Genomic DNA, 14,603 nt, shown 5'->3' on the forward strand with positions numbered 1-14,603 from the left:
GCATTTGGTGGGAGTTTGACAGTGATGTGTTAAAACTGAAGTCAGCAGCACCACACTTAGAGAATGCAGCATGCAATGAGCTGCTGTCTGCACAGCATTTCCTACCATACACCATTTAAGAGGCACACTAAATGCACAGCTGAATTGCAGTATGTATGGCCGGAGTGATTTCTTGTGCTGTCCTCTCAAGACCAAATTCCTATATACCCTATTTAAAACAAGTGGGATCTACATTAAGACACAATTGCAGATCACCTGGAATTTCAAATCTGGATCTCTATGAGAAGCATCAGAGGGAGGAAAAGACCCCATACAAGAAAATGAATGAACGCCACGTGATCACGATCCCAACCTGCAAATGGAGTTTCACACTTGTGACATCTTTCTTGTGATACAGCAAGGCTGATTACGTATGTGGAAATAAAATGTGTGGAAGTCTTCTTTACACAAATTAAAAGCACAAGGCTGGCATTCATCCATTGATTTATTTACAGCTCTGTGCAGCTATTTGTCACCATTACCTGTGGATATTTCTTGCTTAATCCATTTAGTTTCATCTTTTGTACCACTTGAGGCCACTAAAGAAGGCACCTTCCCTAGGGAGTTTCTGCTGGAGGTACATTTGTTCCAGGAGCACAACAGGGTTTGCTCATTCCTAGGATAAATATGACTGACTCCATTGGCTTCACTTTACTACGTTTAAAAAATAATAGGTAAATTTCTGCAGAAACATATTTAGTGAAATTCATTGAAGTGTAGTGTATTACCATCAAACTGGACTCTACGCTTGTGGGTTCTGCCCCTCTCACAGCCCATAGAGTCGCTCAATTTAACTGAAGCAAAGTAAATTACTAACATTCTTCATATGGAACCATAAGGGATATTCTGTGGTTACCAACATCAGGTATAATCAAAATCTGCACTAATTTCATTGCATAGAAATAAATACATGTAGTTGAGGTATAAGTGCCTTAATCAATGTCTTGTCTGCACTTTTTCATATAAGTATCCATCAGTTCCCCAGGTCAGTACCCAGCGCTGTCAGTAACTTCTTGTTTTGTTTTTAGATTCAGTGTGCAGGCAGGATCTACTAGGAATGCTATTCGTATTCAGCTGGAGCTTAATTATTAGGTACATCTGAAGTATGTAGTTAATTTTTCTGTCATCCCCAAGTAAAACCCTTTAGGCAGAATATTGCACCCTAAATACATAAGTGTGAGGCTTAAAGGCAGCCCTGGATAATTAGGGAAGTGTAAGGGGGAAAGAAAGAGGAACGTTAACGTGGAGGAGCAGATCCTTTCAGTTATCATCATCTTTATCTTCAATGGGTTCTCGTAAACCTTCGCTGTGCCGACTTTTTCCAGTCATTTCTAGTAAGGCCTGAGCTTCAGGGTCTACATCCAGGATACTCTTCTTACCTTTAGTCTGTAAAGCAAAATAAAATGAAGTCAACTTACAGCGTCACTCTGAGTTAATCAGTATTCAGCTCCAAGAAAGAGACATACTCAAAAGTCCACAAGAAATGTGGTTTGCAAGTCTGTCATGATGAAGCAAGCATTCTTTCCAAGTAAAGCATCTAAGATTCACTGGGATACATCAAAGAACTGATTCCTATGGCTAAAAGAGTAAGAACAAAATGTCTGATAGGACAGGGGACCATTTCAAGTTCATTCAGTTATGAGCCTCGGTTTCCAGTGCAGATGTGAACTCTTTTTTAAGGAAGAGATTGAAGTACATTTGCACAGTTGTTATAAACAATTTGTTCCGTTTCTATTCAGAGCTGTGTGTCCAGTGAACAGACGGGATGCGTGAATTTAGTATGAGAAGAAATACAAAACTAAAACAAAAACAACCAAAAAAAAAACCCCGAGCAACTGTGCACAACAGACAGTTTAATAAGAGAATGAACTGCAGGGATAGAGGAGACGGGAAAGAGGTTTGATACTCGTTTCCAGGGATAAGCCAGGTGCAGAACGGCTGACATAAATCCAATCACAAACTACTTAAGCAATAAAGCTCTGTCTTTGTATCCCTGCTGAAAGCAGGTTTCCTAGGCACTTCAAGTACCACTGCTCTATACAGAGTATCAGCTGTTTAAATGCAGCTCCTGCTGCTTTTTTATTAGTCTGTTAGATAAGGAAGTGCTGGGATTGGAGCTGCAAGGATTATAAACAGCTAATCTGCAAAACAACAATAAATTGCAACTTACTGATAAAGAAACATTTTGCTTCTCTCAGTTCTCTTCCCAAGCTACAGACGAGATTTCTTTTTGCATTTCTAGGGCTTTGTGTCTGTTTTAGAAACACTGGGTTTTACTCAACCCCTCCAAGGAGGTTCCTCCTTGAGGCCGTTCCTCGGTATCAGAAAGGCCTCTAGAAATTCAGCATCAAGTATTATTCTTCTGTCACCTCACAGCTCCTGATTCTTTCTTACTAGAACTCCCACTAGTGTCACTGTTTTGCAGTTTTCTTGGAACAAAATGCAAGGCACCAAATGCTAAGTTAAAGAAAACATGTTTCATTACAGTAGAGAACCAGTGTTAATGAGAGAACTGAAACTGCAAGTTTTTCATTCACATCGTCTCCCATTCCAATTATGACAGCATTTCACAGCTCTCAGTCCTATTCACCAACCTCTGCACTTTCAGGCATGTCTCCCACAGCCCAGACTTCCAAGGCATCCAGTGTGAAGTTCTCCTTAGCTGACAGCTGAGGACTGTTGTAGGTGGTGCATCGAGGTTTTGCTTTACTGTGTCCCTTCCCGTAATCACTGTCTACCCAGAGTCCGAAGTAATCGTGCTGACCACCCATGCCCTGTAAACCAAAGCAGCACGTTGAGCATTTGTTACATGTGTAAAACAGAGCAGACAAGTTATGAAACCAAGACTGTACGCTGCCAAGTTCAGTATTGATGCCGCACTCAGTGGGTAGGAGGGAAGAGATGTTCTAAGTGAACCTGATCTGTACACGGATCCAGCTTTCCTAAAGACAAATAAGAATTGACCCACGTGATGCTGCCCTCCCTGTATGCTGGACAGAATATCAGGATCTGCAAGGATTTCAGCTCTGCCTTGTGCCAGAAAAGCAGCTCACTGGCTTTTGTTTATTGATTGACAGTTCCATTTTAAGCAGATTGGAAGCGTTGGGTTTAACTGCGTCTCTTCCATCCAGAAAAGTAAACACAGAAATGAATAAAGTCATCTGATGTTGCAAACTTATCTCGGACTGCTGCAGTTCCCAAAGTTAGCCTAACCTGCATAAAGCCCACCTGCTTCGGCCAGACATGAACAAAGCCTACCCTCATTGATGTCGTACTTCAGTATATATGCCAACTATTAAGAGAAGTAAAATCTGTTAGTACTGTAGGCAGTTCTTCACAGGTTTCATGCCTTACATTGATGTTTTCAGGCAGCAAATAATAACAGTCCTCCTAGTAACTGTGAGACAAATAGCGTAGAGAAAGAATGGAAACATTCTCAGAGAAAAAGGAAGTGAAACAAATCAGCTCAAAGTAACAGAAGCAAACAAAATAAAACGCTTCCAAACCTCAGCCATGAATGCAATTTCCATACTGTTATTTATCAGTACTTACAAGTCCATTTGGCATTGTCTGTTGGCCGTGGTTCAAATACATGTAGTGGTCATTATATCCCGTGTATGTGTACACAGCAAGAGAGGGAAAAACAGAGAACAGAAAGCATCTATTGTCACCTGCAAAGAGAAGAACACCTGAGGTCAGAGCACTGGGCCAACAGCAACTTGCCTACAGGTAGGACGGGAAAAAGATATTGAAGAAGTAAGTGCAGCTGAATAACTGAAGGAAAGCAGCTGCAATCTCAGAAAGCTAATACCTATGTTTGTTAATGTATCAGAAGGGAGACAGCAAGACAGATCAGATCATCCCCAATCCATCTTTTCTTTGTCACTTATTGAAGAGTTACAAAACAATCCCACCTCTCTCTCCAGTGTTTTTAAGGGTACAAAATGTTGAGCTCATCCAACAGAATCTTTTGCTGCTCAATTTTTAAGGCGTAACAAAGACAATAGGAAACTTAGCACCATATTTTGCTCAGCAGCTCTGAAATGAAAGAACGCCACCTGCTGGACGCGTTATTTAAACGCTATGTCAACATTTATGCTGGGCTGCATTCACTCTCACCTATGGAGCTACAGGAGCTGAGAGGCTTCACAGACAAGGAGACCATGATCAATATGTCCCGTGATGTTAAAAGTCTTATCAAATGACAGACAAATGATACCCATTCATCAGCAACATGCCTGGCCAAGCACGAGAGCAGAATAACTTGGTATGTAGTTACGTGCTTCCAGAACGAATGTTATTTTTGCCACAGGAAAATACACTTGAACTATTGCAAATGCTATCAGTTATAAAAACAAAATGACAGTATCCATTAAGCAGACTGGACTCTTGTATCTGTATAGGATAAGCAATGTTTTCCCAAACCGTGAGATATTAAGAGGAAAAAAGTGAGTTTTACCTTGAAATTGTGGTTTCACCTCCCAGGATTGAGATGCAAAGCCACCAAAGATAAAGCCATCTACATCCTTCAGGATCACAATGCAGGGCCCTTTGTTCACTATGTGTGCACACAGCTGGGAGAAGCTTTCTCCATGAAGTTTAGAAGAAAATAAAAGCCGCCACTTATGCTGCAGCTCCGCAGGCAAATGGGAGTTGATGTATATGATGGACGGGATGTCAAAGAGGCTGACAATTCTTCCTTTGATGCCTTTGCATCCTGGAACCAAGTTGACTATGTCTTTGGTTTGGTCTGGGAGGGAATGCAGAACGTGGAAGCCTTGCCTGATAACAACGCTGAGGAAAGCTGAGATCTGTGGGACTCTGTACACCCAGTCCTCAATGAGACTTCTATCAAAGTTCATCTCCATCAGCTGAGGACTCGCAGCTTTTGTTCCATCTAAATAATAAGACATATGGAAACAGCAGTAAGCTGCACTGTCCTTTCCTTTAGAAAAACAATCGGTTCATTTTTAAGTGTGAGAAAGATATTCATTTATTTAGACATAAAATCATGTGCAAAAAAAGTCAGTAAACTGCCAACTACATCAAGCAGATGCATGCACAGAACTGGGAAACACCAGCCTGTGACATGGGCTGGGTTGTGATAATTAAAATACATGACTCGTAGTGTAACAACAAGTGAGATGTTCTTTGGAAAACAGCAAAATCTATTACTACAGCAGTGCAAAGGTACATCTGGGCATTGCAGATTGACATGCAATCAGAAAACATTAGCAGATGCATCACAATGTCACCTGCAGGTCAGGTAGGTGTAAAACAGGTCTGTTCTATGACAAATAGTTTTGCATGTCTGCTTAACTGTGACTTCAGTCTTGAATTTTTGGGGAAAGCCAGAATAATCCAAGTTCCCCCATTATTCTCAAAACACTAGGCTTAAAAACTGGTCTCATCATTTAAACTCTCAGAAATGTGGCACAGAGAGCAAATTTCTGTTGAGATTGGTGATTATGAAGCTCTGTGATGTTCGGGGATGTACTACATCAGTGCTGCTTACCTGCAAGTTTCAGTTCTGATAGAAGCTGGGAAGACAGAGCCTTTATTCCACCTGCAGAATCCCTGGTATTCTCCAAATTCCAACCTTTCAGTTCCTTCCTGTAGCTCAGTACATGGACTACAGACTTGATCAGATCATCTGTGAACTTAAAAGGTTAAAACAACACCATGTCATCATTCCTTAAATAACACTGCACAGTGCTCCAAAGACTTTCTAAGGGCAAAGGCAAGCAGTACTGATGCTGTAATCCCAATGACAGAAGCATCTCCTCTCATGAAGTCAGAAATAACCTACCCTAGGAAACCTGCTTTAGCAGAGGGGTTGGACTTAATCCCCAGAGGTCCTTTCCAACCTCTACAGTTCAGTGATTCCGTAATTACTTTATCAGTGTCATAAGGCTTGAAAAGCATATTTTTAAATATCACTTCCCAAATCATCCCTGTAAAATAGGATACAAAAGACGGGTAGGGGTTGAATGTTTGCAGGGGTTGGAACCGCTGATGAATTCTACTCTGTAAAAGGTATTTACTTGATCTGTCCTGTGGCCAATGCTATTTAGCTCAGTTCCCAGAAGCCCCAGCCACACCTCAGTCTTTGCTGACTCTAACCAGCATTGTCTAGTATCAGCAAGTCAGCAGCAGAGTGAAAAACAGCCATGAACCCTGCTCTGAATCATCTCGTGTCCTAAGACACAATTACCTACCAAAGTCTGTGCTCTCTTACTGTCCCCCAAAACACGAGTTTAACTTTTTGGTGTACCTTTTGGATTTCCTTGCCCTTCACCGGCCCTTCTATGGTGGAGATCATTCTCATTATTATGGTAATCTTCTCATCTGCATTTCCTTTCAAGAGGTTGGACATAAAAATGACAAACTGTTCCTTAGCAATGTGATCACTCAGTGCAGACGACTTCCCAGTCGGGTCAATACTTCTCATCCCGTTGTACAACCGAACAGTCATTTGCTCTGGCAATGCTTCCCTCATATATGCCTGCAAGGAGGAAAAAAGCAAAGTTGAACTCAGGGATTGTTGACCTAAGTTGTGTGACTGACCCACTGAATTGAAGTCAGACTTCAATTCATGTGCACACATTACAACACCATGACAAGATCTGAATGCTCATTCAAGAAATACTTAACGCTGTTCAAGTTAATGGCAGGGTTTATAAATAAGTCATCTAAATACATCTGCATGGTAGGATATCATGACATTGTCTTCACTGTGTGAAGCAGTGTGCAGAACATGCTGAACACATGACCTGCCGCACAGCCCAGTGGGGAACTACACTGAAATCAACAGAGCCCCACCTCCGTAAAAGCACTCCTGATCAATTCAGTGGAGCTTTTATTACCCATCTATTGCTGGCTCGATACCACCCCCATCAAAGCCACCAGCGATGTTCCTATTTGATGTTAATGGCTGTTGCTGTGCCTATAGGGTGAGATCTAATGTGCTGAGCTCTACCCTCCTTCTGCTGACGTCAGTGGTACAACTCCCATTGATTTCAGCAGAAGCAGAATTAGTAAAGCCACAGTCACACACATTAGAAAGCTTCGTATAGAGGGAGGGACAGTGACAGGGGGTACAGCTGCTTTCCAGGGGCTTTCTAAAAGCACTGCATGAGCGTGAAGTAACACAAGCAGCAGGGAACAACATTAAAAACACGACACTCAAGGGCTTTTTTACTTCACACTGCAGTATTACCCACCTACTCCATATCCCTTTCCACCCACCACTTAGCTGCACTATTTTATTATGCTTGCAGTTATTCCAAGAGCAGACTCAAGGGGAACAGGGCAGGTGGAGAAAAGTAGAATGGTAAAAAGGGAAGCTTTAGAAAATGTCTCAAAAACACATCTCTGCCACCTTAGAATTCCTGTTGTGAAGGGCTACAAGTAATTATCTAGAGATGCCTGCTCTTCCTGCCTTCCAGCTATGCAGTATGGCCTGCTCTGGTCCAGGAGCCACACAGCTTCTTTCTAATAAACCTTATGCATGTATTCACCTGAGTTTGTAAGCAGGGCCCAGCCAATGTCATCAGGCTTGCTATATTAAATATGCCATGTATCAGTCAAGCTCAGGAGCCTACAATGCAGGCACACCACTGCAATCACCCCTGTACTGAGGAATTAGGCATCTACAGGCAGCGTCTCCAAAGATTTAAGCTGGTAAACAATAGGGAAAGGGAAGGGAATAGGCAAAGGTTCATCAACAATCCCAATGAGAGAAGGGCAAAACTAGAAAGAGAACTTCCTCCAGGTCACCATGGACCGGGTTCGTGGAAGGAGGTATCAGAACTGAAAGACTGGGCAGCAGCAACACTGCTTCCAAACTGGTGAGAGCTGATAAGCAGCCAGGGTGGAAGGAAGCTGAAGCTGGTCTGTATGCAGATGCGCTGTTAAATACCTTAAAATATCCCGTCTCTTTCATGTAGTTCTAAAGTGACTCCATTAATTGTGTAACATACGTACCAATGCACTTTAATACTGCATTCATTTGGCCATTTGATTCCTATCTAACTGAAGTTATGAAATATCACAACGAATCATTTTCCACTTCTTCCTTGATTAGCAAATGAATGCAAAGTTAATCAGGGAGCATAGCATATGCTAATTAGATAAAATAGGGAGCTACAGCTTAATCAAACAAAACTGAATTCTCTCCCAATACAAGTGAGAACATGAAAAATTAATTATTACATTAAGACAAATACCCTTAAAAATAACGATCACCGTGTCTTTAATTCTTTCTAGAACTGCATTCAATGCACTGCTCCAGATATATCGAGAATAGTTTATTTTCTTGCCTTCAATGCTTCCAAAGTCACAATTTTCTTTGTAGCTTTTCCATTTCTGGCTGCTGCTGAGCTGCTCGATCCCGATAAGGTATCAAATACGCCATCAACATCACACTGCTCCTCAGGAAGAAACCTGGAAATGTGGTTCCGATAGGCATTGCTTTCTGAATTCCCCATCTCTTCAACCTGAAGCAAAGGGAAAGGTAAGGAAACGTAAACAGAGAAAGGAATCACAGCAGTCCCAAGAGACGCACAGAACAGCCTGACATACCAGTGTTTTACAAGAGGAGCAGATTAAAGAGTCTGATGAGAAACTGCAGATAACTGTGTAGCAATAACTTAGGAAAGGGCAGTCATCTCTGCTCAGACCACCCCCATCAACCAACCCAAACGTCACTCAGGTCTTATCAAATGGAAAAACTAGTAGGGATTTAATGATTAAATTAGCTCACACAAAGTCATCGGCTGGAATACAGCAGTAATGCAAAGGTAACAGCCTCATTATGGATTGCTTATGTCAGATGATGCTGCATCTTTCCGATGCATTATGCATTAACAGACCGAAGCTGTGCCTACCAGCAGCACACAGCACTACATCACCATCACTGTGAGACCACGGGAGAGGTTTTCCTCGTGGGTTAACTCAGAAATCATCCAAAAAGCTGCTAGGAAAGAAGGGGAATGCTCAGAGTAAGGCTGGAGACACAACACCACCACACAGCTTCATGTGGATTCAGTACATGGGTCTCTCTCAGTGTCTCAGGGTTCACCTGCATTACACACACTATATGAACGTGTGGGAGCCGCACACAGAACTCAAAACTGCCCCATCCGGCCTTTTTGTGCTCTGGTTTCTATTTCCACACCACTTCCGGCACTTCGCTTTCGGTTCAGAACTAATACTTCCACACTCATCTCGTTAATTTATAAGCTTAAACAGCGCTACCCACAGCAGCCCCGCACCGTCCCCTCATAGACCGCCCCCTCAGCCGCCCCTTCCCGCCGCGCCCCGCACCTTCCACACAGCCCCGCTCAGCGACCGGCAATGGCGGCTCCTCCCCAAGCTCAGCCCTTCTATGTCCCCGCAGCCACACGGTGGCGATGTGTGCTAAAGATACCCGTAGGTACGTAGAAACAAAAGCTCTAGTCATAAAATGATTTTAATCTCTTTCCCCTTCCTCCTTCTCCTGGGCCTGCTGTGGTGCTTTGGTTTGTAGCAGTGTTAATGAATTCCGACTCGATGCCTAAAGCAACAGTATTCCTGTGAATGTAATTTCAGATATAATTGTGTTTTCTCGTTCTTCAGGTTGCACTTTGTACTATAGGTCTCTATAAGGTATTGCCTCAGTCTGGAGATACAGGACTAAAGCTGCTGATCAGCCCCAGTGTTGTTTGCACAAACATAGTGATTTCACCAGCTCTCTTGTGGCTCCTGAAGGATATCTGGCCTTCCTCACCTCCAAGCAGCTGCTTTCTGTAACCATGTGCAATGTTTTGCCCTTTTTACTCAGGTTTTGTCCATGTGTAATACAGATGACTCAGTTTATTTGCCCTGCCTGTCAGCAAAGAGCTTCCTGCAGGTACTGGATGGTGTTTGGTCACTTGCTTGAGCTCATCTACAGTGCACATGTATTCTTAAAGCCACAAGATACTACCAGTAAATCACACACATTGTGCTCCTATTGTGGGAGAGCTCGCAGGTCACAGAATAACACCTTTTCACCACCTTTTTGCACCAAGAGTGTATAAAATTGAGCTAGAAACCTGGTTCACGAGCACAATCGTTTGCAACGCTCTGTAAATGACTAATCACTTCCTCAAGCGTGTTTTTAGATGCTGAACTCTTGAAAGTCACTTTCTTTCCACCAGTAAGAAAGAGAGAATACACCAAGAGGCCTTTTAAGGACATTCAGGAATTAACTGTGTTGAAAAGTAGAGGAAAGGAGACAAAACAGAGCTCTGTAAATCCCTGCAGCAGGTTTGTGAGCCAGCAGCTGGTGTGAATTTGGCTGTAGAATGGAAAAAGCCCACTCTCAAAGTCCCAAACTCTTAGGTTTAATAATTTGTAAAAGCGTTTCCTTTAGGCTGCTGTGAAATTGAGTTGTTTTGCTTTTGCTTGATTGCCAAGACTGTGGGAAACCTAAATAGCCTCAATCTCCAGCAATTCTAACAATCCCACTTGTTGTTTAAGGAAAACACTTCGAGATCACAACCTGAAATGCAAACAAATATTGACTTTCTCTCCCTAAAAAAACACTGGGTTTCAAAACTCTTTCCCAGTCCCTCTATTCTAACTCCTTTTTAAGTAGCATGAAGGAAACGCGTTCCATTCATTGAACTTTCCAATTATCCCTCAGCATTTTAGGTACCGTATATTGCAGAGCCTTTTGGCGACGAGCTGAATTAATAGTGAAGTTAGACTGCAAAAGCCTTGCTCGTGTTTTAGGGTCTACTGAACACAAACAGAATTGTACTTTTAAACTCTATTAGACTCTGTGTTGACTGTCTTGATTGCAAACTTGTTTGTTCTCTTTTTGCAGACTACATACAGTAACTGTATGTGAAATCCTGCAGAAATGTTGCTGCTTGATCAAACTGATTGTAGGCTTAGCCCTACTGGTCATCCTATAGCACAGATCTGACTTTAAAAGGTATCGTCTTTAAGCCTACACACTGATGCCCTTTTACACATATATTATTCAGCTCTACATTTAATTGGCTCCTGTCACAGCCCCTGCCTTGCAGTTGCTTACCTGGTTTGTCTTCTGTTTTTAATGAGATTGCCATATATGGCTAAAAGAAAGAGCCTGACTAGTCAGAGCTGCACTCTTAGATAGTCACAAAGGAAGTTCTGTGTTTTGCAAGTCTTCCTACTTCCCTTTACAAAACCTCTGCCTGCGCTCACCAACTGCCTTCTGTAAAAGGCAAAACCAAACAGAAATGATGCAGTGAAGAGCTTGATCTGATCATGAGTAAAGATAATAATACACAGCATCCTAGAACCTGTTACTACAGGTGGGATATAAGCTTCCCCCACAGCTTATTAACTGTAGTCACCAAGCACCATCTGTGACCACAGGAAAGCTGCAGTGCTCCAGCCTTGTTCTGACTTCAGCCCTGTGCTGACTCCAGCCATTCTCTGCTGTTCAGCATCATGTTATCCTTTTCCACTGTTGTGAGAAGGAAATGCTTATTGCAAAAAGTTTTACATTCTAGTTGAGGGGAAAGTGAGGAAAAATGATGAATGTTGGCTGTGGAGAGGAGCTCCCTTTGAAACGTGTTTCCCATATATTGAGCATGGATGCTTTTCTATTTCACGGTTGGAATCTTATAGTTGTTTTGGTTCTTTTCCTTTTATTTATGAGAGGGGTTGGAAGTTTCTGTCACACTTCTATCATATGAGATTGTTTTTCACTGTCCTGGGGTAAATCTAACTCGTATCAATAGACAACACTTCCTGTGTTTTGCACTAATTAGATATAATATAAAATGTAAATAGCAGTAGAGGTGATTGTATGTAGCCTCCTTTGCCTTAAACACAAAAGCAAGTGCCTTCACGTTTCCTGGGTCCATCTGCAGTGACAAAACAAGCTGAGCAGCTGTCCTGAACTCTGCAGGATGTAAAGCAGAGGGTCTCAGCTCCTCAGAGCACAGTCTGCGTGTCAGCTATTTCATTTGGAGTGTGGGCAATGCTATTCATAGCAGTAGCACCGTGGCCCAGATTTCTGGAGCTGTGTATGAATATGGATGGTCTCACAGCGTGCTGCCACCATTGTGTTCTTGTGCTCAGACTGTTTGGTCTGCTGGACCAAAAGCCTGGAAGCGTTAACACCAGCAGGGACAATAAGGTGGAAATGCAGTGAAGAAATCAAACAAATGTAGAGCATTGTATTTGAGAAACAAGTAGGAGCTGGGAAAATCTCTGCAGCATTCCTGAACCCATTCTCACCCTTGTTCACCTCTGTAACACACACAGATTCTTTTTCTCCAAACAGTGGGAGAAAAATCCTTACAAACATCTTAGTTTTGTAGTTACTGGTGAAGGAAGTCTTGTTCAGCAGGACAGCTGTGTTTCTTGGCACTGTGCAGTATTTACACCCACCATGTAACCAGAAACCAGGGTTTTGTCATCTGCTGTACGGTGAACTCGGAGGTTTTGAGAAGAAGTGATGCAGACATGATCAGGGCTCGTCTGGTTTTAAAAGCTATTAACTAATCGAATAAACTTGCAGCTTTAGGGTGTTTGTCCAGCTCGTATCTCACTGCTTTAATTATTACATGTCACTTCTTTTCACACATCACGAGCTTCATCCCTACCAGATGGGCTGAATTTAACTTATTATTTTCCTTTTTGCGCAGCGTAGTTTACTTTCTGATGCAGGTGAACTTCCTGATTGCTTTCTATTTCTGTCCAGGTTATGTGGAGTGTGGCTGGGAGTTCCATGTCCTTGGCTTACTTTGCCCTGAGTAAAGAAGTACCTTGGATGGGATGGATGATTGTTACCCAGTGCAATCCTTGCCAAAGCAGCTCTTGCTGGTTCAGCTTCCACTGTGGTCCAGCTGTCCTGGCTACGAGAGCCACAGGTTCTGGGAGGGATGTAGGGCAGTAAGTTGCTTCATCTTCTTGTCTATATTCCCTGTGTGGTTAATCCAGTAACCCCACAAAACGAATGTGGCAGATCTGTCTCTCACAGATGCTTTCCAGAATTTACCAGCTGTCTCTATGTTGTGTTTTCCAGTTGTACTGCCCTGCTCCATTAGGGTGAAACTGTTATTACCAATAAATTGACTTAAACCATAAATCCTGCCATTCTCCACAGTACAATAAGCAGTCTTGAAGATCACATTGACTTTCACAGCTTGGGCCCTATAATGCCTTACACAGTCAGGATGATAACATGCACTTATACTGAGTAAGACACCGTATCAAAAGATCAAGATCACAACAGAGAGCTGTGATAGCTTTGAAGGCTGCTGTGTAAGTCACCTGCCTGCTGAAACTGGCTCGCAGTGTGTGTGTCCCTTGATGGGGCTCAAATTGCAGTTTAAAGCAGTGATTTCCAATGCTCAAACAAGAGGTTTGTCACAGTTCAGAGCACAAACCAACAAGCTTTGCCAGGCTTCTGATGTGGGCAAGAGGAGATTCAGGAGGATGGGGATAGGCAAGAAGGGGAATTACTGTATGTGTTTGGGAGCCACTAATGGGTGGCCACTACAGCCACCCAATTGGCAATTGTGAGGCCAACACCAGAACCAAGTTCCATGATGCCTTATGCCACTTAGGAAGAGCAAGCTGTTTCTATGGCTACTGCTGTCTCCGCCTCTCTGTCAAACATGGGGACCAGTGGTTCTGATGCCATCGTGTTGATTTAGAGAATATAATTACATGCTTCTTTACACCGCAGCTTTTGTTGTTCGTTGTTGACCTGAATTCCCATAATTAAAGGCATTTCCCATTGAAGGTATTGTTATAAATGGGTGGGATTTTCTTCATCTCTGATTTATAAATGCATCCAGTTTGGCCTCCAAAATCCTTCTTCTGGTTTCTATGACAACAAGTCTGATTTTAGAGGCTATTTCTTTCCCTTCCTTCATCTCGGATGGGAAAGAGTTGCTGTCCCCTTCCAGTAACAATGTGATGGGCAAGCAACATGGGGGGCTTGAAGGGAAATCTACAAAGAAGAAGCACACAGATACCTCCAGCTCTGGGCAGTGGGTGGTAGACACCTCCAAGTGTGCAGCCTGCTGAGATTGCAGGTGAAATGTTGATCTTTTGCTTACAATACAGTTCCTAAGCAAACAACCCTAAATAAAGCACACTCAGGGCCTGCCTATGAAATACTTCACGTGTCTCATGGTCGGATGAGAGTGCCATAAGCATTATATTGAAAGCCAGGCACTGTTAATAGCAAATCAATATCATGACACAATACCAAAAGTGGTTCAGTGATTGCCCTAAGTAGCCACGCACGGGTTTTCCCTTTTGTCATGACTAAAACATGATGCTCAGCCTGCTGTAACAGCAAGTCCCTTGGTGAGGATGAAGTCACAGCAGTACAATTTCTAGCTGCACAGCCAACCAGAAACAATATAAACGCACGTGTTTTCTGTGCCCTACAGCTACACACGGGGGATTAAAAAACTGAGTCATTTGCTGGAAAATGTACTGATTCTGTGGCACTTGGATGACTCCTAAGAATGCTCTCACAGGCTGTAAAGGCTGACTTGGAGAGCAGGGAACGGCACGTTTTT

General features: G+C 42.7%; 1 protein-coding gene and 1 long non-coding RNA gene across 2 annotated transcripts in view; one reads left to right on the forward strand and one right to left on the reverse strand.

Moving 5' to 3' along the window:
* Window positions 1-466: 466 nt before the first annotated feature.
* Window positions 467-9,435, reverse strand: MEAK7 (MTOR associated protein MEAK7). The gene is made up of 8 exons (XM_015874108.2): window positions 9,367-9,435; window positions 8,361-8,537; window positions 6,314-6,544; window positions 5,555-5,699; window positions 4,499-4,936; window positions 3,592-3,710; window positions 2,634-2,813; window positions 467-1,425 (listed from the first exon to the last, which is right to left on the reverse strand). The coding sequence occupies exons 2-8, from the start codon at window positions 8,526-8,528 to the stop codon at window positions 1,300-1,302; spliced, it is 1,407 nt and encodes a 468-aa protein (XP_015729594.2). The 5' UTR covers window positions 8,529-8,537; window positions 9,367-9,435; the 3' UTR covers window positions 467-1,299.
* A 3,384-nt stretch (window positions 9,436-12,819) lies between these two features.
* LOC107319371 (uncharacterized) overlaps window positions 12,820-14,603 on the forward strand; it is a 38,805-nt gene continuing 37,021 nt past the window's right edge. Inside the window, exon 1 of the long non-coding RNA XR_014947823.1 lies at window positions 12,820-12,957. This is a non-coding gene — a long non-coding RNA (uncharacterized LOC107319371). The remainder of the gene's footprint in view (window positions 12,958-14,603) is intronic.

Source organism: Coturnix japonica, chromosome 6, assembly GCF_054131305.1.
Source record: "Coturnix japonica strain WE chromosome 6, WE-NBRP24, whole genome shotgun sequence".
NCBI lineage: Eukaryota > Metazoa > Chordata > Aves > Galliformes > Phasianidae > Coturnix > Coturnix japonica.